General features: G+C 37.7%; 1 protein-coding gene across 13 annotated transcripts in view; it reads left to right on the top strand.

Annotated features, from left to right (window-relative positions):
• Nucleotides 1–26,545, top strand: part of EXTL3 (exostosin like glycosyltransferase 3) — a 279,381-nt gene that overhangs the window by 244,669 nt on the left and 8,167 nt on the right. For 12 of the 13 annotated variants that reach the window (XM_077152899.1, XM_077152900.1, XM_077152904.1 and 9 more), the window contains 2 exons: nt 10,901–11,029; nt 21,659–24,950. In XM_077152899.1, the coding sequence (XP_077009014.1) occupies nt 10,901–11,029; nt 21,659–21,868 (339 nt within the window). In that variant the 3' untranslated portion in view covers nt 21,869–24,950. Of the gene's footprint in view, nt 1–10,900; nt 11,030–21,658; nt 24,951–26,545 lie in introns of those variants that run through there. The other variant, XM_077152906.1, reaches the window with a different exon arrangement.

Below are 26,545 nucleotides of genomic sequence, written 5' to 3' on the forward strand. Positions count from 1 at the left end.
TCAGTTCCATTTTTTCTATCTTTCTAGCCATGTGTTCTTTTGTTTGCCCTAGTTAAATTGTTTTGTCTTCTAGCTCACATTTTCTTCCTTCTGCTTCTTTGAATCTACTACCACATGTCTCTAGTTACTCTATCTTTCATCTTTGTGAGATTTGCCATTTTCCTATTTAATCTTTCAGATTCTTCTTTATGTTCGTCCGGTGTCTTCCTGATATTCTGTATTTCTTTTTTTAAACTTTTTTTATTAATTAAAAAAATTAGCAAACAAAACATTTAGATATCATTCCATTCTACATATACAATCAGTAATTCTTAATATCATCACATAGTTGCATATTCATCATTTCTTGGTACATTTGCATCGATTTAGAAAAAGAAATAAAAAGACAACAGAAAAAGAAATAAAATGATAATAGAGAAAAAAAAGACTATACATACCATACCCCCTACCCTTTGCTTTCATTTACCACTAACATTTCAAACTGAATTTATTTTAAAATTTGTTCCCCCTATTATTTATTTTTATTCCATATGTTCTACTCTTCTGTTGATATAGTAGCTAAAAGGAGCATCAGACACAAGGTTTTCACATTCACAGTGTCTCATTGTGAAAGCTATATCATTGTTCAATCATCATCAAGAAACATGGCTACTGGAACACAGCACTACTTTTTCAGGCAATTCCCTCCAGCCTCTCCACTATATGTTGAACAACAAGGTGATATCTATTTAATGCTTAAGAATAACCTCCAGGATAACCTCTCAACTCTGTTTGGAATCTCTCAGCAATTGACACTTTGTCTCATTTTACTCTTCCCCCTTTTGGTCGAGAAGTTTCTTTCAATCCCTTGATGTTAATTCTCAGCTCATTCTAGGGTTTTTCTCCATCCCTTGATGCTGAGTCTCAGCACATTCCAAGATCTCTGTCCCATGTTGCCAGGAAGGTCCACACCCCTGGGAGTCATGTCCCATGCAGAGAGGGGGAGGGTGGTGAGACTGCTCGTTGTGTTGGCTGGAGAGAGAGGCCACATTTGAGCAACAAATGAGGCTCTCTTGGGGGTGACTCTTAGGCCTAAATTTTAAGTAGACTTGACCTATCCTTTGTGGGATTAAGTTTCATGTGAACAAACCCCAAGCCTGGGGGCTCAGCCTATAGCTTTGGTTGTCCATACTGCTTGTGAGAGTATCAAGAATTCAACTTGGGGAAGTTGACTTTCTCCCCACTCTCACCATTCCCCGAAGGGGGCTTGCAAATACTTTTCCAGTGACTGATCAAATCATTCTGGGATTCATCGGGGGATCACTCTGGACAAACCAACAAAATCTCATGTGCTACCTGAGATTCCAAGTACTTATGACATTCAATCAAACTATCTACATGAGTTATATTAGGAAATGCTCTAGTCAAAATATAAATTTTGTAACAAATAAACATTTTTTGCTTTAGTCTCACACATAAGGTGACGTTTTAAAGTGTTAATTATCATCTGTTTTCAGCATCCTGCAATAATGACATTCCTTTGTTCTTCCTCATGTAAAAACATTTTTAAAATTTGTACATTGTACATTTCACTATTATTATACACTCTAGGCATTCTTAGATTATACCATCTCGATCTTTAACATCTATATTTCTTTCTGATTTCATTTATGTCCCCAGCCCTCCTCCCTCTATCATTCTCACATGCAGCTTCATTCAGTGTTTTAACATAATTACATTACAGTTAGGTAGTATTGTGCTGTCCATTTCTGAGTTATTGTATCCAGTCCTGTTGCACAGTCTGTATCCCTTCAGCTCCAATTACCCACTATCTTATCCTATTTCTATCTCCTGATGGTCTCTGTTACCAACGACGTATTCCAAGTTTATTCACTAATGTCGGTTCATATCAGTGAGACCATACAGTATTTGTCCTTTAGTTTTTGGCTAGTCTCACTCAGCATAATGTTCTCTAGGTCCATCCATGTTGTTACATACTTCATAAGTTTATTCTGTCTTAGAGCTACATAATATTCCCTCGTATGTATATACCACAGTTTGTTTAGCCACTCATCTGTTGATGGACATTTTGGCTGTTTCCATCTCCTTGCAGTTGTAAATAATGCTGCTATAAACATTGGTGTGCAAATGTCCTTTTGTGTCTTTGCCCTTAAGTCCTTTGAGTAGATACCTAGCAATGGTATTGCTGGGTCATATGGCAATTCTATATTCATCTTTTTGAAGAACCGCCAAACTGCCTTCCATAGTGGTTGCACCATTTGACATTCCCACCAACAGTGAATAAGTGTGCCTCTTTCTCCACATCCTCTCCAGCACTTGTCATTTTCTGTTTTGTTGATAATGGCCATTCTGGTGGGTGTGAGATGATATCTCATTGTGGTTTTGATTTGCATTTCTCTAATGGCCAGGGACATTGAGCATCTCTTCGTGTGCCTTTTGGCCATTTGTATTTCCTCTTCTGAGAAGTGTCTGTTCAAGTCTTTTTCCCATTTTGTAATTGGATTGGCTGTCTTTTTGTTGTTGAGTTGAACAATCTCTTTATAAATTCTGGATCCTAGAACTTTATCTGATATGTCGTTTCCAAATAGTCTCCCATTGTGTAGGTTGTCTTTTTACTTTCTTGATGAAGTTCTTTGATGCACAAAAGTGTTTAATTTTGAGGAGCTCCCATTTCTTTCTTTCTTTCTTTAGTGATCTTGCTTTAGGTGTAAGGTCCATAAAACCGCCTCCAATTATAAGATTCATAAGATATCTCCCTACATTTTCCTCAAACTGTTTTATGGTCTTAGACCTAATGTTTAGATCTTTGATCCATTTTGAGTTAACTTTTGTATAGGGTGTGAGATATGGGTCGTCTTTCATTCTTTTGCATATAGATATCCAGTTCTCTAGGCACCATTTATTGAAGAGACTGTTCTGTCCCAAATGAGTTGGCTTGACTGCCTTATCAAAGATCAAATGTCCATAGGTGAGAGGGTCTATATCTGAACACTCTATTCAATTCCATTGTTCGATATATCTATCTTTATGCCAGTACCATGCTGTTTTGACCACTGTGGCTTCATAATATGCCTTAAAGTCCGGCAGCTTGAGACCTCCAGCTTTGTTTTTTTTCCTCAAGATACTATTAGCAATTCGGGGCACCCTGCCCTTCCAGATAAATTTGCTTATTGGTTTTTCTATTTCTGAAAAGTAAGTTGTTGGGATTTTGATTGGTATTGCGTTGAATCTGTAAATCAATTTAGGTAGAATTGACATCTTAACTATATTTAGTCTTCCAATCCATGAACACGGTATGCCCTTCCATCTATTTAGGTCTTCTGTGATTTCTTTTAACAGTTTCTTGTAGTTGTCTTTGTATAGGTCTTTTGTCTCTTTAGTTAAATTTATTCCTAAGTGTTTTATTCTTTTAGTTGCAATTGTAAGTGGAATTTGTTTCTTGATTTCCCCCTCAGCTTGTTCATTACTAGTGTATAGAAACACTACAGATTTTTGAATGTTGATCTTGTAACCTGCCACTTTGCTGTACTTGTTTATTAGCTCTAGTAGTTTTGCTGTGGGTTTTTCAGGGTTTTCGATGTATAGTATCATATTGTATGCAAACAGTGATAGTTTTACTTCTTCCTTTCCAATTTTGATGCCTTGTATTTCTTTTTCTTGCCTAATTGCTCTGGCTAGAACTTCCAACACGATGTTGAATAACAGTGGTGATAGTGGATGTCCTTGTCTTGTTCCTGATCTTAGGGGGAAAGTTTTCAGTTTTTCCCCATTGAGGATGATATTAGCTGTGGGTTTTTCATATATTCCCTCTATCATTTTAAGGAAGTTCCCTTGTATTCCTATCCTTTGAAGTGTTTTCAACAGGAAAGGATGTTGAATCTTGTCAAATGCCTTCTCTGCATCAATTGAGATGATCATGTGATTTTTCTGCTTTGATTTGTTGATATGGTGTATTACATTAATTGATTTTCTTATGTTGAACCATCCTTGCATACCTGGGATGAATCCTACCTGGTCATGATGTATAATTCTTTTAACGTGTTGCTGGATTCGATTTGCTAGAATTTTTGTTGCGGATTTTTGCATCTATATTCATTAGATTGGTCTGTAGTTTTTTTTTTTTTTTGTAATATCTTTGTCTGGTTTTGGTATGAGGGCGATGTTGGCTAATAGAATGAATTAGGTAGCTTTCCCTCCACTTCAATTTTTTTGAAGAGTTTGAGCAGGGTTGGCATTAATTCTTTCTGGAACATTTGGTAGAATTCACATGTGAAGCCCTCTGGTCCTGGACTTTTCTTTTTGGGAAGCTTTTGAATGACTGATTCAATTTCTTTACTTGTGATTCGTTTGTTGAAGTCATCTATTTCTTCTTGAGTCAAAGTTGGTTGTTCATGCCTGTGCTGGTTTGAAAGGATATATGCCCCCTACGAAAGCCATGTTTTAATATAAATCCCATTTCGTAAAGGTAGAATAATCTCTATTCAGTACTGTATGTTTGAAACTGTAATGAAATCATCTCCCTGGCTGATGTGATTTAGTTAAGAATGGTTGTTAAACTGGATTAGGGGATGACATGTCTCCACCCATTTGAGTGGGTCTTGATTAGTTTCTGAAGTCCTATAAAAGAGGAAACATTTTGGAGAATGAGAGACTCAGAGAGCGCAGAGAATGCTGCAGCACCACGAAGCAGAGAGTCCACCAGCCAGTGACCTTTGGAGAGGAAGAAGGAAAACGCCTCCTGGGGAGCTTCATGAAATAGGAAGCCAGGAGAGAAAGCTAGCAGATGACGCCATATTTGCCATGTGCCCTTCCAGCTGAGAGAGAAGCCCTGACTGTGTTTGCCATGTGCCATCTCACTTGAGAGAGAAACCCTGAACTTCATCGGCCTTCTTGAACCAAGATATCTTTCCCTGGGTGCCTTTGATTGGACATTACTATAGACTTGTTGCAATTGGGACATTTTCTCAGTCTTAGAACTGTAAACTAGGAACTCATTAAATCACCCCTTTTAAAAGCCTTTCCGTTTCTGGTATATTACATTCCGGCAGCTAGCAAACTAGAACAATGCTTTTCTAGGAACTTGTCCATTTCATCTACATTGTTGTATTTATTAGCATAACGTTGTTCATAGTATCCGGTTATTACCTCCTTTATTTCTGTGAGGTCAGTGGTTATGTCTCCTCTTCCATTTCTGATCTTATTTATTTGCATCCTCTCTCTTCTTTTTGTCAGTCTTGCTAAGGGCCCATCAATCTTATTGATTTTCTCATAGAACCAACTTCTGGTCTTATTGATTTTCTCTATTGTTTTCATGTTCTCAATTTCATTTATTTCTGCTCTGATCTTTGTTATTTCTTTCCTTTTGCTTGCTTTGGGGTTAGTTTGCCATTCTTTCTCCAGTTCTTCCAAGTGGACAGTTAATTCCCGAATTTTTGCCCTCTCTTCTTTTTTGATATAGGCATTTAGGGCAATAAATTTCCCTCTTAGCACTGCCTTTGCTGTGTCCCATAAGTTTTGGTATGTTGTGTTTTCATTTTCATTCACCTCGAGGTATTTACTGATTTCTCTTGTAATTTCTTCCTTGACCCACTGGTTGTTTAAGAGTGTGTTGTTGAGCCTTCACGTATTTGTGAATTTTCTGGCACTCTGCCTATTATTGATTCCAACTTCATTCCTTTATGATCTGAGAAAGTGTTGTGTATGATTTCAATCTTTTTAAATTTGTTGAGACTTGCTTTGTGACCCAGCATATGGTCTGTCTTTGAGAATGATCCATGAGCACTTGAGAAAAAGGTGTATCGTACTGTTGTGGGGTGTAATGTCCTGTAAATGTCTGTTAAGTCTAGCTCATTTATTGTAATATTCAAATTCTCTGTTTCTTTATTGAGCCTCTGTCTAGATGTTCTGTCCATTGATGAGAGTGGGGAATTGAAGTCTCCAACTATTATGGTAGATGTGTCTATTTCCCTTTTCAATATTTGCAGTGTTTGTCTCACGTATTTTGGGGCATTCTGGTTCGGTGCATAAATATTTATGATTGTTATGTCTTCTTGTTGAATTGTTCCTTTTATTAGTAGATAGTATCCTTCTTTGTCTCTTTTAACTGTTTTACATTTGAAGTCTAATTTGTTGGATATTAGTATAGATGCTCCTGCTCTTTTCTGGTTGTTATTTGCATGAAATATCTTTTCCCAACCTTTCACTTTCAACCTATGTTTATCTTTGGGTCTAAGATGTGTTTTCTGTAGACAGCATATAGAAGGGTCCTGTTTTTTAATTCATTCTGCCAGTCTATGTCTTTTGATTGGGGAGTCCAGTCCATTAACATTTAGTGTTATTATTGTTTGGTTAGTACTTTCCTCTACCATTTTGCCTTTTGTATTTTATATGTCATATCTAAATTTCCCTTCTTTCTACACTCTTCTCCACACCTCTCTCTTCTGTCTTCGTATCTGTCTCTAGTGCTCCCTTGAGTATTTCTTGCAGAGCTGGTCTCTTGATCACAAATTCTCTCAGTGATTTTTTGTCTGAAAATGTTTTAATTTCACCCTCATTTTTGAAGGACAGTTTTGCTGGGTATAGGATTCTTGGTTGGCAGTTTTTCTCTTTTAGTAATTTAAATATATCATCCCACTGTCTTTTCGCCTCCATGGTTTCTGCTGAGAAATCTACACATAGTCTTATTGGGCTTCCCTTGTATGTGATGGATTGCTTTTCTCTTGCTGCTTTCAAGATCCTCTCTTTCTCTTTGACCTCTGACATTCTGACTAGTAAGTGTCTTGGAGAATGTCTATTTGGATCTATTCTCTTTGGGGTGCGCTGCACTTCTTGGATTTGTAATTTTAGGTCTTTCATAAGAGTTGGGAAATTTTCAGTAATAATTTCTTCCATTAGTTTTTCTCCTCCTTTTCCCTTCTCTTCTCCTTCCGGGACACCCACAACACGTATATTTGTGCGCTTCATATTATCATTCAATTCCCTGAGTCCCTGCTCATATTTTTCCATTCTTTTCCCTATAGTTTCTGTTTCTTTTTGGATTTCAGATGTTCCATCCTCCAGTTCACTGATTCTAACCTCTGTCTCTTGAAATCTACCATTGTAGGTTTCCATTGTTTTTACATCTCTTCTACTGTATCTATCATTCCCATAAGTTCTGTGATTTGTTTTTCCAGGCTTTCCATTTCTTCTTTTTGTTCATTCCGTGCCTTCTTCATGTCCTCCCTCAATTCACTGATTTGGTTTTTGATGAGGTTTGCCATTTCTGTTCATATATTCAGAATTAGTTGTCTCAGCTCCTGTATCTCATTTGAACTGTTGGTTTGTTCCTTTGACTGGGCCATATTTTCAGTTTTCTTGGTGTGATTTGTTATTTTTTGCTGGCGTCTAGACATTTAATTACCTTAATTAGTTTATTCTGGAGATTGCTTTCACTTCTCTTACGTAGGGTTTTCTTGCTAGATGAGTTTGTTGTCTGACTGTTGTGACCTTCAGTTCAGCTTTTTCTGGGCCTCTAGCTTAAGTTTTGTTTAACAGAGGGTAATTTTTCAGTTCTTGTTTTCTTGTTTCTTGTCCTGCTTGTAAGGTGCCTTTTCCCTTCCCACCCTTAGGAGGGTCTACATAGGTATTACAGACTCCAGGTGGGTTTTCCCGTACTAAACTGGCCTCCTATCAGGGGGAAGGAGTCACCTGCATCAGTTTTCCCTGAGGGTGAGACCCAGCAGGTTGAAAGACTTTCCTGTGAAGTCTCTGGGCTCTGTTTTTCTTATCCTCCCCCGTATGTGGCGCTTGTCTGTCTGCGGGTCCCACCAGCAACAGATGTTGTGGCTCCTTTAACTTTGGAAGGCTCTCCCTGGGTTCCAGAGACTCGCAGCCAGTCCAGCTCGTCCAGACTGGGGTACGCTGTGTGTATGGTCACTATCGTGGCTCTGGGAGCTGTTCTGTACTATTTCTGGTTATTTAGTAATTGTTCTGGAGGATGAACTAAAACGCGCACTTTGCTAAGCCGCCATCTTGGCCCCTCCCTCGATATTCTGTATTTCTTTATAAATATCCTTTAGTAGTCGTTCTGTATTCTGTGTCCCCTCTAATGTTTTAATTGGGTCGTTTGACTCACCCATTTTTGCTTTGATTTTGATATCCTTTGTGATCTTCTGTTGTGTTCTAGGCATTTGATTATATTAATAAGGTTATTTTGCAGTTGGTTTTCCTTCACTTGTCTAATGTATTTTATTTACTTATTTTTACACTGATGGTTCCCTTTTGCTTTTGATTTGTCAGTAATTCTCTGCCAAACCAAGGCCTGGGATCTCATGTAGGGTGTTCACTTCTACTTGAGGGTCTGTTAAAAGCTAGGCAGAATTGCATATTATTTCAGTGACAGAAAAGCCTGCCTGCCACGTGGGAAACCCGGGCTCTATTCCTGGCCCATGCACTTGAAAAAAAAAATTAATAATTAAATACTTTTTTTTTTTTTTTTTTTAAAAAAGCACATACCTCAGCAGTAGTAAGGTCCAAAGTCAGAAGGAGATACCCCAAGGTATATTGGGAATGGAATCAGACTGGTGCCCACAGAAGGAAAATAAAATGGAAATGAAGAAACAAAAAATTAAAAATCAATAAAAATAAAGGTATAACAATACATGTAAAATATAAATATAACTAACATTTATATATTAAAATAACAAACCAAACAACCATCCTAGGCTGATAGTGAATTTGCCAGACTGCACTAACTGCTTCTTCCCAGCAGGTTTTCCCCTGAGGCACATTCTTCCCTCAGCCTGACTCTCTCTCACTGCATCTGCTAACTGAGAAGATGCTGTGCATGGTGTGGGGAGTGTGTCCTTCCCCAGTGTGCATGGTGGGGGAGCAGTTTACTTGCAGCACCTTTTACTCAGTGGATCCCCTGTTCTTGCTGCCTAGCTGGGTGACTGCTCCCAGTGCCTTGGGCCGGGGCTTTCCCCGGTGGATTGCTAGGCTCACCTCCAGGCTCCCCATGGATGTTGCTGGTTGTGGGACCATTCAGGGAGGTTTTCCCAGCCAGCAAATGTGGAAGGCTGGAGCAAAGGCATGGTCCCCTCCCTCTGATCCGCAGTTCCCCATGCAATGCTGCCTGCCCCCAGTGGGGGTCACAGCTGATCAGACCCACCCTGCTCTCTTCATCCCAGTCTTCCTACCTCTCTTCTCCCTGTGAAGCACTGGAGACCCTCTTGGATCACTCATTCCTCAGGACTGCAGACTTGGTCATTTTTTCCGTCTTCTCTATCTTCTTTTACAGAGGATGGGTGTTTCCAGTCTACCATACTCTTCCATCTTTCTGGAAATCCATTCTGCCATCTTCACAGAAGTCTCCTTTTTGTTTTTCCTTTGTGTTTAATATGACAGTTAATCGTAAGTTTATATAGTGTTCTCTTTTTCTTACACTTTTCAGTTCTGGGACCTGTCTTGTCTTACGGCATTTCTGTCCCCCAACCCACCCTACTCCTTTTTTCTTCTGTAAGGCTTTTCTGCGTCCAGTTTCTTTCCCATTAGGGCATCCCACCCCAGGGAGCCAAAATTGGGTCAATCCAAAAAAGTCTATCTTAGTCTTAGATGGTTCAGTGAACAGAGACTGGATTGAGTGTGTGCACCTCTTGCCAAAATAGTTCTGTTATGGGCTTTCTCTCTGTTTCTTTTTTTTTTTTTTTTTCTCCCTGGGTACCCTTTTCTGTGCAGCACTCTTCAGTGACTTTTGTCCCACCCTGAATCTCTGTAAAACTGGGTTCCTCTGGACAGATCTGCATGGGGCTCTTATTTACTGCTATGAGTGGCTGTATAGTCTGCATCCATGGTTGGAGGGATCTGGCCTGCATTGCCTTTGTGTGCGTTTCAGGCTGCACGGCATCAAGTAAGGTGGTAGAGTTTGGACAGGTGTGTTTGGAAAGAGTATATCTTACCGGAACTTGTAGACTACTTTTCTTTTTCTTTGAGTCAGCATTTGAAGAATTCTTCTCCAGACTCTTATTTTCCTCTTAGAGTTCCATGCAAGTGCAATTTGTCCTTTTATTAAACAATTCCGAGGGGACACTTTTTGAGGGGATGTCTTACATTGCCATTTTGATGGCATCACCTTTATGTTTTTAATATAACATTCAATTTTAAGTTTATATAGTAAAAATTTTAAATAGCTATGTTTAATAACCAGCTCACAGAATTCCTGAAAATTTAGCAATTGTTGTTCATTATCAGGCATGAAGCTTTTGGAGGGGTTAGAATAAAGAAGTGACATATTCTATTGGACTTCTGTTTTTAACTTAATCATTTTCCTGCACTAAGAATAGATTGTATGAAAGAAGTTGTAGCAGCGGAGAGACCATTCAGAAGATTATATTAATAATCCAGAGAAAATATGATGGTGGCATGGAGCATCGAATAGTGTAGAGGTGGTAAGAAGTGATGATCAGATTCCAGAATCCCAAAGCAAGCCACTCAGGGAGTGGATGTTTTTTTGGTATTGTGATTTATTGAGGTTTGGGAAGATGACTTTGCATTTTCCTCTCACTTATCCTTTATTGCCATTGTCAGAGATGGAATCTTTCTCAACTCAACCAATATCTGACTTAATTTGAGAAATCTTTATATTGATTGCAAAATGGCTGAGGCACAAAGGAGACTAAAGGAAGTTCTATTTGTCAAAGGGAATAATAATGACAAGCTGAATGGAATAATTCTTCATTGTAGAGTATCTGCAGAGGGGATCTGCACTTCAGAATGTTTACCATCCCAGCTTCTACTCCCTAAATGCCAGTAGTGCCTCCCCAAATATTTCCAAACAGTATCTAGAGCCGTCCATATTTTGGCTGAAAGCCAGAGAGCTATGGCCTTTAAGTAGGGTATGTGATTCTTTTTTCTTCTCCTGCAGTATTATGCCTACCTGTATTCTTACGTGATGCCCCAGGCCATCCGAGATATGGTGGATGAATACATCAACTGTGAGGACATTGCCATGAACTTCCTTGTCTCCCACATCACTCGGAAACCCCCTATCAAGGTAAGTGTCCTCCTAGTATGGTATTGTGGAAGCATATGCACTTAATTTCACTTATTTTGTAGTAGCACAGTATTTAAATTTAACCATGTTATAACTCAGTGTCCTCATCTATAAAAGTGGGATATATATAACAACTACCTTTCAGAATTTTTATTAGGGTTAAATAAGCTGTTCATCCAACTTTTACCCCCAAGCTGTCAATGAATAGAAATGAGAAAGTTTGAAACTTGGATGGGAAAAATCTTTATTTTCATTAATCTCTAACTGAAATTTATGATTTCCTTCATAATAACATTCACAGTAACTGATTTGTCACTAGTGGAAATAACAAATGTTTTTATATCACATACATTTGTTGCAAATAACTCAGAGTATTGTTCATGCTCCTCATTACCCTGAAATTATGGTAGTTATTAGACCTTCTTCTAGATCTTTTTATTCAATATATTTAAAAGGGCATTATATATTATTAAATTTCAATATGATTTGTTTCCTTCACAATCTCATGTATTTTATGCATTAAAAAACCTTATTCTGAGGTCCATAGGCTTCACCAGATTTATAAGCTGTAGTTGGGTGTAGGGTGGTCTTCACTGTACCAAAAATTAAGAATTCTTGAATTAATATGCGTAAAGCTCTAAGAAGACATAGATAAGTGCTGTATGATTTTTTTACTCAGAAAGAAAATAATCCCCTCAGAGTTCTGGAAATTTTGGTTCTGTTTTTGTCTTTGATTTCCTGAATAGATTTAGGCTAGAATGTACCTGTTTCACAGTGTAAAGACCAATTTCATCACCCTTTTTATCATCAATATACGTTCAGGTGAAATTAAAGTGCCCTGATGCTTTAATCTGTTAATGCTGCTGGAAATGCAATATACCAGAAATGTGTTGGCTTTTATAAAGGGAGTTTATTAAGTTTCAAGTTTACAGCTCTTGAGCCATAAAAATTCCAAACCAAGGCATCCAGAGAAAGCTATCTTGACTCAAGAAAGGGCCAATGAATTAGGGGTTTCTCTGTCAGCTGGCACATGATGACGCCTGCTAGCTTTCTCTCCTGGCTTCTCATTTCACATGGCTTCCCTGGAGGTTTTTTCCTATATTTCCAAATGTCTCTGTCTGTGTCGGCTCTGAAGCTTTTACCAAAATGCTTCCCTCTTAAAGGATTCCAATAAGCGACTTACCTTGAATGGGTGGAGATACATCTCCATGGAAAACACCTAATCAGAAAGGAGCCACCACAACTAGATGGGTCATATCTCCATGGAAACAACTTAATCAAAAAGATCCAACCCAATAATACTGAGTCAGTATTAAAGAACATGGCTTTTTTGGGGTGCACAACAATTTTAAACTGGTATACCTGGTAAGAGTTAAAATAGCATCAGTCCTTAGCAAAGTAGATATTGGCCTTGCAACATTTGATACTAGAGAATCTGTTTGTCGATTCAAAATAATATTATTTTAGAATGTACTCTCAGTGTTTACGTCATGGATTCACACCTGATGGCCTTAGAAAGGTCAACAAACTAATTATAGCCTTATTTTCATTAGTGTAAAAAAGGCATATTATTTAATTTTATAAAATGATACATTTATCTTCATGTATCTCATTAGAACCATATGTAAATAATACTTGGGTGTATAGTCCATTCTTCTTACATTTTGAATGTAAGATCTAGACTAAGTAACCACTAGTATGTACTAATAACTAAAATCATATCTGTAGTGGTAAGCAGAGTGGTAACCGGAGGACACTGTTTCCACGTAACAGAGATAGAGAGAGAAATAAACAGACACATTTGGGGGCCTTATGCATCCTTTTATACCTAATCAAACCTTTTCCCATGTATGGCACAGGGTTATAGTTTAACTCCTGATTACCCCATTTATTACTGAGACTTCTGCTACAGTCTAATTTGAACTAAATATTTAAAAAATTTTAATAGTATCAGATATATATACTGTTAATGTTAAAAAATATGTTAAAAACTAGCAAAAATGTTTTTCTGTTTTAAATTTGTCAAATTTTCATTGTGAAACTGTTGTCTTCCTTGCTAAAGTTAGGAAGATTTGCTTGTTTTATATGGTTAGCAGTTATGTTGATATTGTAACATTATTGATTAAATAAAGAACAGGGAGTTAATATATCATTAACTTGAATGAAGTATTGTTACTTTTAAAAGGAGAAAGATCTAGAAAGAGAGGCTTCATTTAGGATAAAGGATTAAAAGCTCACATAGAAAGTGATAGATGGCTTGGGTAATAAGGAAGTAAAAAGAGGAAACATAAATAAACATCTAAATTCTCTGTTGTAATATATATAATAAACATCAACTGAAGATTCTTGTACTGTTAAGTAAGTCTAACACTAATATTCTCTTAGACTGAGTTATTTGAAAAGTTTCCATGTGAAAAGTAATCCTCAGTAATGGCTAAGTAATGTTTAAATGCCCAGTTATATTTAATTGTTACTTTGTTCTTTTTTGTTTCCTTTTGCATGTTTTAGAATATATTACAGTACTGTATTTATGTACTTCAGAAGTGTATTGTGGATTCAGTCTCAATAATTACTGATGGGGGTTGCATGATTTAAAACATTTGGAAACCAACAACTTTTTCTGCTGTCCATAGTCTTTTGCAAGTTTAAGGCTTTACCCTTGAGGTTAGATGCTGATATCTGGGATAAGGAGAAAGGTTTATAGGTGAGGGGGGCAGGGGGAAACAAAGTAAAATGCTGGACATAGGTACTGTTTAATAATGTTCTTATCTAAATTCTTGGCATACATTTCCTGTTTCAGTGAGATCTGGTGGGAACAATAATAACTTGTTGACTGTAAACCTTGAAGGGTTCTGTGAGAGTTGCCAGTGGGTGAGAGGGAGAAGCGAAGAGACTGGTGCAATTCTTGAGAAAGAACCTGTAGAAGTCATGACTTCCCCAGGTTCTGAGATGAGCTGCAACTTGGAGACTGACCTGTGTTCACCTCTCAGTTCAAGACCTGGATTTTGATGGCTAATGTTCATTATATGCAGTGATTAATCTTTAGCTGTAAATTATAAATATGGACTATTAAATTAATTTTTCCTCAATTTCTAATTTAAAAATTAGTTGGGAAAGACAGATACATTCAGAAAGAAAAGCCTTTTAGCATATTTCTTCTGGGTTTCTGGATTCCTCTCTGTAGTGGTTGCCTTTTCCATTTTTAAATTCATATACTTTTTTTGTATTCTGCTTTTAAAAAACTTGACAGTAAGTTTTCTGGTTTTGGCAGTATGGTGGACCAGGTAACCTAAAAATGTAGTCACTATAAATACCTAAAAGTGCTGGACAGCATGTAACAAACATTGACCTACCTCCCATCCCACCATGTATAGCTGGTTTCATAAAAAAGTAAGAGAATTGCCAGGAGTCAGATAAGGAGGAACTAAAAATCAGCCTGTGAGCTGTCACTCTGGCCACCCCCAAATGGTAGTACTATCATTTAGTCATCTCGTGGCTTGGTTTTTATCACTCATCTGAAAAGAGTGAAGAGCCTTTGAATTTGTCTGTTAAAGGCAGGGTATTAGTACTGAGTGGTACTTGGATCTACTCATTGCTCCAGAAAGATGACTGGTAACTTATGTATGTATTAAAACCTGAGCTGTGGCAAGTAGGGAGGAAAGAGTATAAATTGCGAATTTTTAAACATGAGTCTGAGCCTCCCTGAGTTTGCAGACTCATATGCTACATGAAAATCAGACCTAATAATATGTCCTTTGACTAGTTGGTGGACATTCCTTCACCTCAGGCCACATAGGAGACCCATGGATAAGCCTCATTCAAGATAAGCTTATGATCCCAAATTACCAGTCAAATGAGGAAAGAGTTGATCATGAGCAAGAATCAGCAGATGTGACAAACAGGTTAGTTCTCCAAGAATTTTAGGTTCACTGGATAGACTATAAAATAAGTAGGCTTAAAGTGACTAAAACAATAAACTAAGGAATTGAAAGCAGAAAAAAGCAAGTTTACTAAAAAAAAAAAAAAAAAAGAACAAGCAGATATGAAAGACCTAAATAGAACTAATGTGAAAATTATAGCAGTTAAAATCTCAGTGAGTAGAATTAAAAAATCAGGATAGCTGAAGAGAAGATTAATGATCGAGAAGTTAAATATGAACAGATTATTTGAGAAAGTATCATAGAGACATAAAGAGATAGAAAATAAGAGAGAGGTTAAGAGATACGGAAGATATAAGGAGAAGGTCCAACACAAAACCACGCCAGTACAAGACAGGGAGAATTGAGATAATGGGAGAGAGGCAACTTTGAAAAATATACTATGAGAATTTTTTAGAATTCATTAAAGATATTAATACTTCAGCACAGATTATACTTAATGATGGAACTTTAGAAAATTACCATTTAAGTCAGTAATAAGACAATGCTATCCACTAAATAAATGGACTTAGAGACTATACACGTACTCATGGATGAGAAGACTGTATGATTAGGCTTGTAGTTCTCCCCAAATCTAAAAATTTAATGTAACTTTTGATGAAAATCCTGTTGATATTTTGTTTGGTTTAGGTTGGTTTTGTATGGAACTTGAGAAGTAGATTGTAAAATGTGTATTGCAGAGCACAGCCCTATTAGAATAGCCAGCATACTGTGATGTAGTTGTAGTAGTGCCTGACTTTATCAGAAATCTTGACATACAGTAAAAGTACTGTGCTGGTTTGAAAGGATGAATGTACCCTAGAAAAGCCATGTTTCAATCCTAATCCCATTTTGTAAAGGCAGCCATTTCTTCTAATCCCTCCCTATTCAGTATTGCATGTTTGAAATTGTAATTAGATCATCTCCCTGGGATGTGATTTAATCAAGAGTGCTTGTTAAGCTGGATTAGCTGGAGGCATGTCTCCACCCATTTGGGTGGGTCTTGATTAGTTTCTGAAGTCTTTGGAGAATGAAAGAGATTCAGAGAGAGCAAAGCAGAACGATTTAGCCACGAGAAGCAGAGTCCACCAGCCAGTGACCTTTGGAGATGAAGAAAGAAAATGCCTCCTGGGGAGCTTCATGAAACAAGAAGCCCAGAGAAGAAGCTAGCAGATGATGCCATGTTCGCCATGTGCCCTTCCAGGTGAGAGAGGAACCCGGACCGTGTTCACCATGTGACTTTCCAGATGAGAGAGAAACTCTGACTGTGTTTGCCATGTGCCCTTCCACTTGAGAGAGAAACCCTGAACTTCATAGCCTTCTTGAACCAAGGTACCTTTCCCTGGATGCCTTAGATTGGACATTTCTATAGACTTCTTTTAATTGGGACATTTTCTCAGCCTTAGAACTGTACACTAGCAACTTATTAAATTCCCCTTTTTAAAAGCCATTCTGTTTTTGGTATATTGCATTCTGGCAGCTAGCAAACTAGGACAACTACATTATTTAGACAAAGTGATATTGGCACAGAGATCAGCAGGCCAGTTGAACAAAGTAGTGTCCCACACTGTACCCACACATATATAGAAACCTGATATGTGATGGAGGTGAGAGTTACAAATTAGTGCTTGGACAGTTGGATATCCATATAGATACACAAAATAAATTACAGGCATGTTTAACTAAATGTGAAATAAAAAACTTGAAACTTCAAACAAAACCAAAAGTGTAGGGAATATCTGTGACCACAGCCAAAGAGAAATATATTAACACACAAAAAGTTCAAAATATAGGGGAAAAGACAAATTGGTTTGAATACAAGTAAAATTAAAAACTTTATTCATATATTCCATATGTGAAGCAACAAACCACAGACTGGGATATTCACAATGCTTACAAATGACAAAAAAATTAATACTTAAAGAATTTCTAAATAAATAACAAAAAAAAATCCAACAAACAAATTAATAGTGTTTCAAAAAGCAGTTTTAGGAGACTAAATGACTAATAAACTCATAGAAAGTTGCTCAATTTCATTAATAATCTAGGAAATTAAAGTAAAACAATGGGATACCATTTTACACCCATCAAATGGGCAAAAAGGAAAGTCTGATAGTACCAGTTATAAATAAGGATGTGTAGAAATTGAAACTATTGTATATTCCTGGCAGGTATGTGCATTAGTGTATACAGTGTATACACTGATGTTTATATCTCTATTTTGAAGAAAGTTTGGTATTATCACATCTAATGGAAAATTGTTAAGAAAAAAAAAAGTAAAAAGAAAATGAATTGTATTCCATGATGTAGCAGGAGAGGAGTGGGAGGAGGAAGATATGCCAGGTACCAACTCAAATTTGTAATATTTCCTTTCTTTCTTTTAAAAAGAGGAAGGAAGAAAAAAATATATATTCTGAAACAAAAAAAGCAACATGTTATTTGACAAAACTTGTGGGTTCACAGCTGTTTGTTACATTCTTCATTTTTTAAACATAGTATTTCATTTATATATTTCAAACCAGCAGTAGCAGATATTTCATATATATAAAATGACTATGTAGAATATAATAATAAATACACATATGTAATTCTTTAAACACACACCCATATACTCAATTTTCGGACTAAGTAAGTATGACATTATTAATACCCACTACATTATACATGCACTTATATAATCCCATTCTGCTCCTTCCCTCAGTATGTAACCATTACCCTGAATTTTGTTTTAGAAGTTTCCTTACCCTTTCCCCTTTTTAAAAAAAAATTTTTTTTTACCATATGTGTTTATCCTTAAGTGATATATTTAGTTTACCATTTTTGAACTTTAAGTAAATGAAATCAGACTCCTCTGCATTTTGTTTTTTAATAAATTTATTATGTTTGTGAGTGTATTCACTGTTGATTCTAATAGCTGTAGTTCAGTAAATTTCAGTGTGCCATAGCCCAAAGTCATAGATACTCTCCTGCATACTCTTGTAATTTTAGATTTAGCCCTTTTGGATTTAAGTCACTAAGCCTTCTGGAAGTGATTTTTGTGTATGGCATGAAATTAGGAATCGATTTCAGTTTTTTTCTTATATAGATAACCAGTTTTCATCACAGCACTTAGTTCATCCATTCTGTCAGTAATTAAGCATGTGTACCTCTATTTCTAAGATTCCTTTATTTTGTTCTGTTGGCCCATTTTTATGTCCATATGCCATGTGCTATGTACCTTGCACTCAGTTTCCCCTTTTATTAACATCTTACGTTAGTACAGGCTTTTATTTTATTGTGCTTTGCTTTATTAACATCTTACGTTAGTATAGGCTTTCATTTTATTGTGCTTTGCTTTATTGCACTTTGCAGATTCTGTATTTTTTTTTTTTTATAAATTGAAGGTTTGTAGCATAGAGCAAGTTTATCAGCACCATTTTTTCCAATAGCATGCGCTCATTTTGTGTCTCTGTCACATTTTTTTCACTCGTTTTTTAATTGAGAAACCTTTACATACATACATTCTATACGTGGTGTACAATTAATGGTTCACAATATTAGCATATAGTTGTGTATTCATCACCATGATCATTTTTTACATTTGCATTACTCCGGAAAAAGAAACAAAAAGAAAAAAGCAAAAACTCATACATCCCATAGATCTTACCCCTCTCTCTCATTGACCATTAGTGTTTCCATCTGCCCAATTTATTTTACCCTTTGTCCCCTCTATTAAGGAGCAACAGACACCAGATTTTCACAATCACACAGTCACATTGTAAACATTATATCTTTATACAGTAGTCTTCAAGAATCTAGGCTACTGGAACACAACTCAACAGTTTTAGGTACTTCCCTCTAGCTAGTCCAGTACACCAAAAACTAAGAGTAACCTTCAGGATAACCTTTTGACTCTGTTTGAAATCTCTCAACCACTGAAACTTTATTTTGTCTCATTTCTTTTTGGTCAAGAAGGCTTTCTTAATCTCTTGATGATGGGTCTTGGCTTATCCTGAGATTTCTGTCTCATGTTGCCAGGGAGATTTATACCCCTGGGAATCATGTCCCATGTAGGAGGGAGGGCAGTGAGTTCACCTGCTGAGTTGGCTTAGAGAGGCCACATCTGAACAACAGAAGAGGTTTTCTGGGGGTGACTCTTAGGCCTAATTTTAAGTAGGCTTAGCCTATTCCTTTTTGGGGTATTTCTTTTAAAAACTTTTATTTATTATATAATATAACATATATACAAAGCAAAGAAAGAAAAAAGCAATAGTTTTCAAAGCACTCGTCAACAAATAGTTACAGGACAGATCCCATAGTTTGTTATGGGCTACAATACTATCCTATCAGATTTTTCCTTCTTGTTGCTCTGGAATACAGGAAGGCTTAGCCTATCCTTTGCAGGAATAAGTTTCATAGGGGTGAACCCCAAGATCGAGGACTTGGCTTATTGATTTGGTTGTCCTCACTGCTTGTGAGAATATCAAAAATTGTCCAAATGGGAAAGCTGAATATTTCCTCCTTTCTCACCATTCCCCTAAGGGGACTTTGCAAATATTTCTTTATTCACTGCCCAAATCACTCTGGGATATATTGGGGCATCACACTAACTTGGACAAACCAACAAAATCTCACACCCTATTCAAGATTCCACGTACTTACTGTGTTTAACTGCACTGATCATACAAGTTAAATTAGGTAGTGTGCTACCCAAAATAGAAATTTTATACCAAGTAAACATCTCTCCCATTAGTCTCACACAGAAGTTGAAGTTTTTAAATATGGATGATATCATCCTTTACCCAGTCTTCTGATACACCTTAGTCCTATCCAGATCAGTTTTATTCATATCTGTATTTGATGTCTGATCACTTTTTCAACTTTTTAAACACTTCCTGTATGGGGTACTGCTGACTTTCCTAACTTCAGAGCTCTGAGTTGCAGGTGTTGCATAAATACCCAAAGTTTCTGGGAAAGACCAGGCCATATACAAACAGCCCAGGATCTCAGAATTTAGAATTAACACTTATACCTCCTGAATATATGTGACTGCTATAAGAGCTTACAATCTAGGACCTTTTAAGATATGTACATTTTTTTAGGCATAATACTATTTTACACACTTAACAGACTACAATGTAGTATGAACATAACTTTTATAGGCCCTGGGAAATCCACCAAAATTTGTGTGACTTTCTTGCAACATTTGTTTTATTGAGTTGGTCTGAACAGAACCTGTAATATCTCAGAGGTATGCTTATATAGTACATTTGTCACAATTAATGAACCAATATTAATACAGTATGGTTACCGAAGTCCATACCTTATTCATATTTGTTTTTTGCCCAGTGTCCTTTTTCTGTTTCAGGGTTAGTTTTGAATTTTTTATAAATGGTATTGTACAGTATTTCCTTTCCATGTCTCTTGGGGCTCTTTAGGACATGCGAGTAACAAATTCTAGCTCCAGACGTGTGTGAGGGCCAGCTTGTGGTAAAGAATTCTCAAAAGTGGCTTTTCCACCTGTACCTAAAGCAAATACGAGAAGGATACATTTCTTTACTAACCTTCTTTCATTGGCTAGATCACTTTTCAGGGTTCCAGTGTTTGAGCAAGTCAACAGTTTGACTTCCCATATGTTCACACCTATTGCTTTCTTTAGTCTGTTAAAATCCAAAGCTCCTGGCTGTTTCACTGGATTCACTTTTTTCATTATTTTGGCCTCTGAAGATTTCCTTCATCTATTGCAAGCTCATCTACATAGTTAAAGAGATGGTTTATACAGTTTATCCTGCATTTTCATTTGTCCTATATTGAGGATTTTTAAAAAATGATGTTTGGTCTGCCACATTGTTTGAATGTTACATTGTTCTTCATATTTTTCTAATTGCTTGAAATTTCCTAATGAAAACAATAATAAGGTTGACATCTTTTAAAATGTATGTATAGTATTTTACATTTAGCCTCCTTTGATAGTTTTCTAATACTTTGCTGTTAAAAACACAGTAACTATAACAACTCTGTACCTCCTTCTGGGTGTTCAACCAAGACAAATACTAGATGTAGAACTACTGAGATAAACATCAAAAAACATTTACAGGCTTTTGTTATCTGAATAGGTTGTGCTTTGGTTTTATTGGCTGCTCAAACAAATATCATGCATAAACAATGGGAATTTATTAGCTCATAGTTTTGAGATAGGAAAAAAATCAGATCAAGGCATCATCAAGGCAATGCTTTTTTCCCAAAGACTGACATCTTAGGCTTGGCTGCTGGTGATCCTTGGTCCTGGGCTTTTCTGTCACGTGGCCCTGCACATGGCTGCCTCTCCTGGCCTTACCCTCCTCTTCCAGGTTCTGACCTTCAGCATTTGCTTTCTGTGACTTTTTTTCTGTTTGAATTTTATTCTGCTTATAAAGAACTCCAATAATAGGATTAAGGCCCATCCTGATTGAATCGAGCCATACCTTAACTGAAGTAACCTTATCAAAAGGTCTTAAAACGGGTTCACACCATAGGAATGAAGTATATTTAAGAACATGCTTTTCAGAGGTATTTAGCTCCAAGCCACCACAGGCATTTTGAAAGAATACTGTTAATGTTTTTGATGTATGCCTGGGAAAGGAAGAGCCTGGGCTGAAGATAATGATTCTGCTCCAGATTCATTGGCTTGGTTAAGCCACAGGGTTTCTGCCTGTATTAGTACCTGCAAATAATCTTTCTTCTCTATTTCCAGGTGACCTCACGGTGGACTTTCCGTTGTCCAGGATGCCCTCAGGCCCTGTCCCACGATGACTCCCATTTTCATGAGCGGCACAAATGCATAAACTTTTTTGTCAAGGTGTATGGCTATATGCCCCTACTGTATACTCAATTCAGGGTAGACTCTGTACTCTTCAAGACCCGCCTGCCCCATGACAAGACGAAATGCTTCAAGTTCATCTAGGGGCATTGTGAGTTTTGGGGAGAGGATGGGCAGAGTGAGGGAATGGCTCCTAGGGTTCCTAGGCATTGAAGGACCTTGGAGGCATCTACTCGGTGGATGGCCCAGACCTTAGCTGGGAGAGGCAGCAGGAAGAGTGGAAAGGAAGAAGCTGCCTTTAAGTCGGCCACACTGGGTATAGGCAGATTCTGAGCTGCTCCCACTGGAATCCTGGTCAGGAGGTGCTGGGGTTCTCTAAGCAGGGCACTGACCGATAGCTTACACTGAGAACCATGGGGACTCTAGATAGTCACTCACTTAGTTCATAAGCCCAGGACAGCTAGTTTGTGATTTTAAAAATGCAGTAACAACTATTATTATTTAAAAAAAAAGTTTCAATTTGCCGTTCAAGGCTTATTTATATATATATGTGTGAATATATGTGTGTGTGTAGGTATACATATATTTGTATATGTGTGTATATAAAATGCATATGCATGCCCACACACTCACGTATATATGTATATATATATATGGAGGATGTGGGGGTAGAGTTTGAAATTTTTGCCTATCTCACTAAGTCGCTAAGTGTGGGGCCCACCAGGTTCCTTATGGTCTATATTTCTGCAGACATGGGATTCTGGCCTAGTGTTACCTGGCTTAATCTTAAAAATTCTCCTTTATTCTCCCCAGGGGTTATCTGTGTACAGAAATAAGGAAAGAATGGACTTGGCCTTCTTAGGGTGCATTGGACAATTATAAGATGTGTTATGTTCCTTTCCCCTTTCTTTTGCCAATCAACAATCTAAAACTCAAATCTTCCTTTCATTAGAATTCTTGGGGAGGACTTCTACCTTTGTGAGCAGCTGAGCATCCTATTGCTATATTCAGTGGTTTTTAAAGATTCATCTTTAAGCCATGCTTGTCCCAGTTATTATTACTGCTCTCCCTCTCACTCCCCTGTTTGGATAAGAATGAGGAGGCAAAGAGTGAGGAAGGAGTAAAGCCTGAAGCCAGCACTCTCAAATAGCTTTTTTTTTTTGTCTTACTCTTCTGATTAAAACATGGGCTTCAGGCTTTTTTGAAGTGTTATCTCTTAGATAGGACAAGCAGGAGAACTGGCAGGTTGCACTTCCAGGTGTGGTCTGAAGTGGTTGGAGGGTTGGAGGGTTGGAGGGTTGGGCTACTCTTGGGTAGAACAAGCAAGTTTCCTTTGAACATCTTCACCCGGCTGGCCGGGAATCTTTACAGCAAGGCACCTGCCTTGGGATTAATTCCTTGGTGAAATTCACCTTCCCCTCTACCTTTGTCTAGCTCTACAACCCATGCTACTTATATATAGTTTTTGACTTCTAATGTCAGGTTGGCTGCAGGACCCCTTGAGGTTTGTTATGTGCTAGAAAAATGTGGGAGGGTATGATTTGCTATGTAAACTCAAATCCAGTCTTTTAACTTAACCGGTTTTAACATCCCACAAACCACTTTCTACTTCCTATTTAAATATCTGTTCTCTAGGCTGAAACTGAAGTTAGTTTTTTTTCCTTTGGTGTTGGTGGTGGCAGGGGAATGAGAAAGGTGTTAATGGCATTTGTTAGGAATTTAGCCCATGACTTCTACCATTTCCACGTCTTCCCTTCTTTAGCTGAAGTTGAGTATAAAAGGTTTCCAGCAGCTAAATAAAGATCTCAGGTCTGCCCTGGTCATTCATATGCCTTAAGCCAGTTCTGTCTTCCCTAGACCTTGACATCCTGTGCTTCTATTTCTAGAGGGTACATTTTCCTCAGAACTTACTGTACCAAATGGCTTCTCTGGAAGTATCATTTTGAAGCCAGACTCTTTTCTGTAGCTGCTACCCAACCGTAGGGCTAGATTAACTTAAGGAAATTCTTACCGGCAAATAGGAACAAGGCTGCTTCTAGTACTTATGTCTCTTGAAACGTTCCCACTGGCTTCTTCTTTGTGGCCCTCCCTCCTTGAGGCAAGAACCTAGGAAATTGGTTATGCATCTCAGCAACCCAGCTAAGGGTCCAGCTCCCTGTATCCTCATGTTCTAGTTACTTTTTCCTTGACTTCTGACTTCATTTTTGTAGCAGTAGTCTTCTTCCCTCTGGGAAGCCAAAGTGTGTGTTGTTTTGAGCTATGTAAAGTGGCTGCTATTTTATTTTTATTTTAATGTGAGGAGTTCATAATTTTTCTTTCATTAAGATCTGGTGAGAAAGGATCAGTTTCTGTGTTAGGTCTCCCTTATGTACAGCCAGATTTTTGTGTCCCTGAATGTTATGGGTAGATCTATAAATAGCTGAGTGGTTTGAGATTATGGATAATATAAAAGTGTGCCATAAGGAGGGTTATGATATCAGAGCTTCCAATAAGGATAGCACTACTTGAAAGGAACACTAACATGAAGGACTTGTAAAGCAGGCTCTAGTGGCCATTGGCCCAAATTCTTAAAGGAAGCTCCAAAGTAGTCATCAGACATTGCATGTTCCTTAGTAGTTAGGTGCTTCTGAAGAATGACTGCCATGACTGCCACTTTTTGAAATGGACTAGGAGTAAGTCCAATACCATGCTTACAGTGGCTTCGGTGCAGATCAACATGGGGAATCCAGATGTTGCCTATAACTAAATGTAACTTAGCTTTGTAGACCCATATGAATTTCATTGGTGGTACACAGGGGAGAAAAACCTTGTTCTCTAGTCTTGGCTTCTAGGGCCCAGACACATTCTTGTTCTCTAATTAACTGGTTTACCTTTCATCATGAGGATCATCTACCTAAGTGATAACCTCTTCAAGTTGCTCATCATGCTAATCTGAACTTTTATGCCCCTGGCAATGGTTCTGAGTCTTGTCTGGACTGTACCTCAAGCCATGGTCTGCTCACTGAGTCGTGGAGTCCTGTACAGGAGAACAGGAGTTGTATCTATCCAGTAGCTGCCTGGAGTGTGTATTCAGGGAGCTTCTGGTTTGAGGTGATAGCATTTTGGAGGGGGAAGTTCTTTGATATCTATGCCATATCTGTCTACCCACACCTTTTCCAGTCATGAGCGCAATGGTCTTATGTTGGATTTTTGTAAAAAATAAAATAAATGGAGACTTTTAACTGTAGCAGCTTGGAGGTCTTTTGTGATTTTCCTGCAGGGACAGAAGAATGATGAGAGAGAAGGTGCCTGCCTGATTCCCAGTAGCCATCACTGGCATGGCCAATTAGGACCACTTGCAGCATAAGACTGTTGTGTATGATTTTGTCCTGGGAATAGCCCGGGTACCTGACCCTAGGTGATGCTGTAAATGTGCATGAACTGGACACAGGCAGCCTTACCTGCATCCATTTCTGGGATTGGTTATTTTGACTAGATAGAGAATGTACGTGTCATTTAATGGCTTTAAATGGGGATGTGGGATGGCATGGGACACAAAGATGCAAATTTTTTTAATGGTAACTTTAAAAATGTATGTATGTTTATAGTGTGGTGGTGAGGAGCTAGAGTATGCATGTTTTTCCAGTACAGAGAAGAAATCTTGCTTAGAATGGCCCTATCTGGTCTATAAGTTACCCCCATGCAGCTCATTAAAAGCCCCTGTGTCTAGGTGATGCTTCATAATTGTTGGAGCTCTATGTTTTTGGTGTCCTCAGTCCTAGAATTTAGGCTTGGCTATAAGATCAGAGACATCCCCAGGGAGAGAGCACTGAGTCATGGGCTTCTGAAGAAATGTACGGAGATGGGAAAAGAGGATGGAAAGCAAAAGAAAAGATGAATTGAAGGTGACTCTTCTGAGCTCTGTAATTGAAAGTTAGGTTCTCACTGACAATCCTAAGAACATGGTGGGACCTAATAGTGTTACTCCTAAATTAGGGTCGACAGTTGATTAGATTCCTGTGTTGCTAAGTTTGCAGACAAATGTCATGTAGACTGGAAATTTCTACTTAGCCTGAAGTTTTTGGTTGCAGCCTACTATTTTTTACATCTTCCAGTGTGTGTTGGGATCAAAAGGCTTGAGTAAGTTGTATGATCTTCCAGTGTGTGCTGGAATCAGAGACTTGAGTAAGTTGTATGAGGCTGTAGTAAATATGCATCTTACATAAATTAACACTTCTACATAGATTATTCTCTCACCTAGTTCTGTTCTGGACTTAACAAGGTAAGCCAAAGTAGGAAACGTTAGCTGTTGATGTCAATTGTCACTCAAGTTGAAGGTTCTGCAATATTTACGAAAGTATGGTTAAGGTTAATGCTTTGGTTAAGGATATGGACTCTGGAGTTAGTAAGTGGGTTCAAATCCTGGATCCTCCATTAAATTGCACATATGGAAGCAAGTTATTAAGCTTTAATCTCATCTATAAAATGGCAAAAAAGTACCTGCCTCTTAAAAGATATGTTGAAAGTTAACAGTTAATCTAAAGAATGTTAGCCCATTGTTTGGCACACAATAAAAAATTAACTAATAAAAAAGTTATTGGGTATTTACAAATACTTTAAACCTGTTAATGGCTCTTTGCATTCCATTTGTTTTTAGTGCCAGCTCGTTGTTTTAAGACTCAAATGAAACATCACCTTCAGAAAACCTTCCCTTCTCTGAAGTCACTGCTTCTCCTTGCCCCATCTCCTATTAGAGCTGTCTCTTCCCTCTTTTACCACACCATGCCACATACTGGTTTATTACTCTATTTTCCATGTGAGATTGTAAGCTTCTGAGATTAG

Source organism: Tamandua tetradactyla, chromosome 3 (genome assembly GCF_023851605.1).
Source record: "Tamandua tetradactyla isolate mTamTet1 chromosome 3, mTamTet1.pri, whole genome shotgun sequence".
Lineage (NCBI taxonomy): Eukaryota > Metazoa > Chordata > Mammalia > Pilosa > Myrmecophagidae > Tamandua > Tamandua tetradactyla.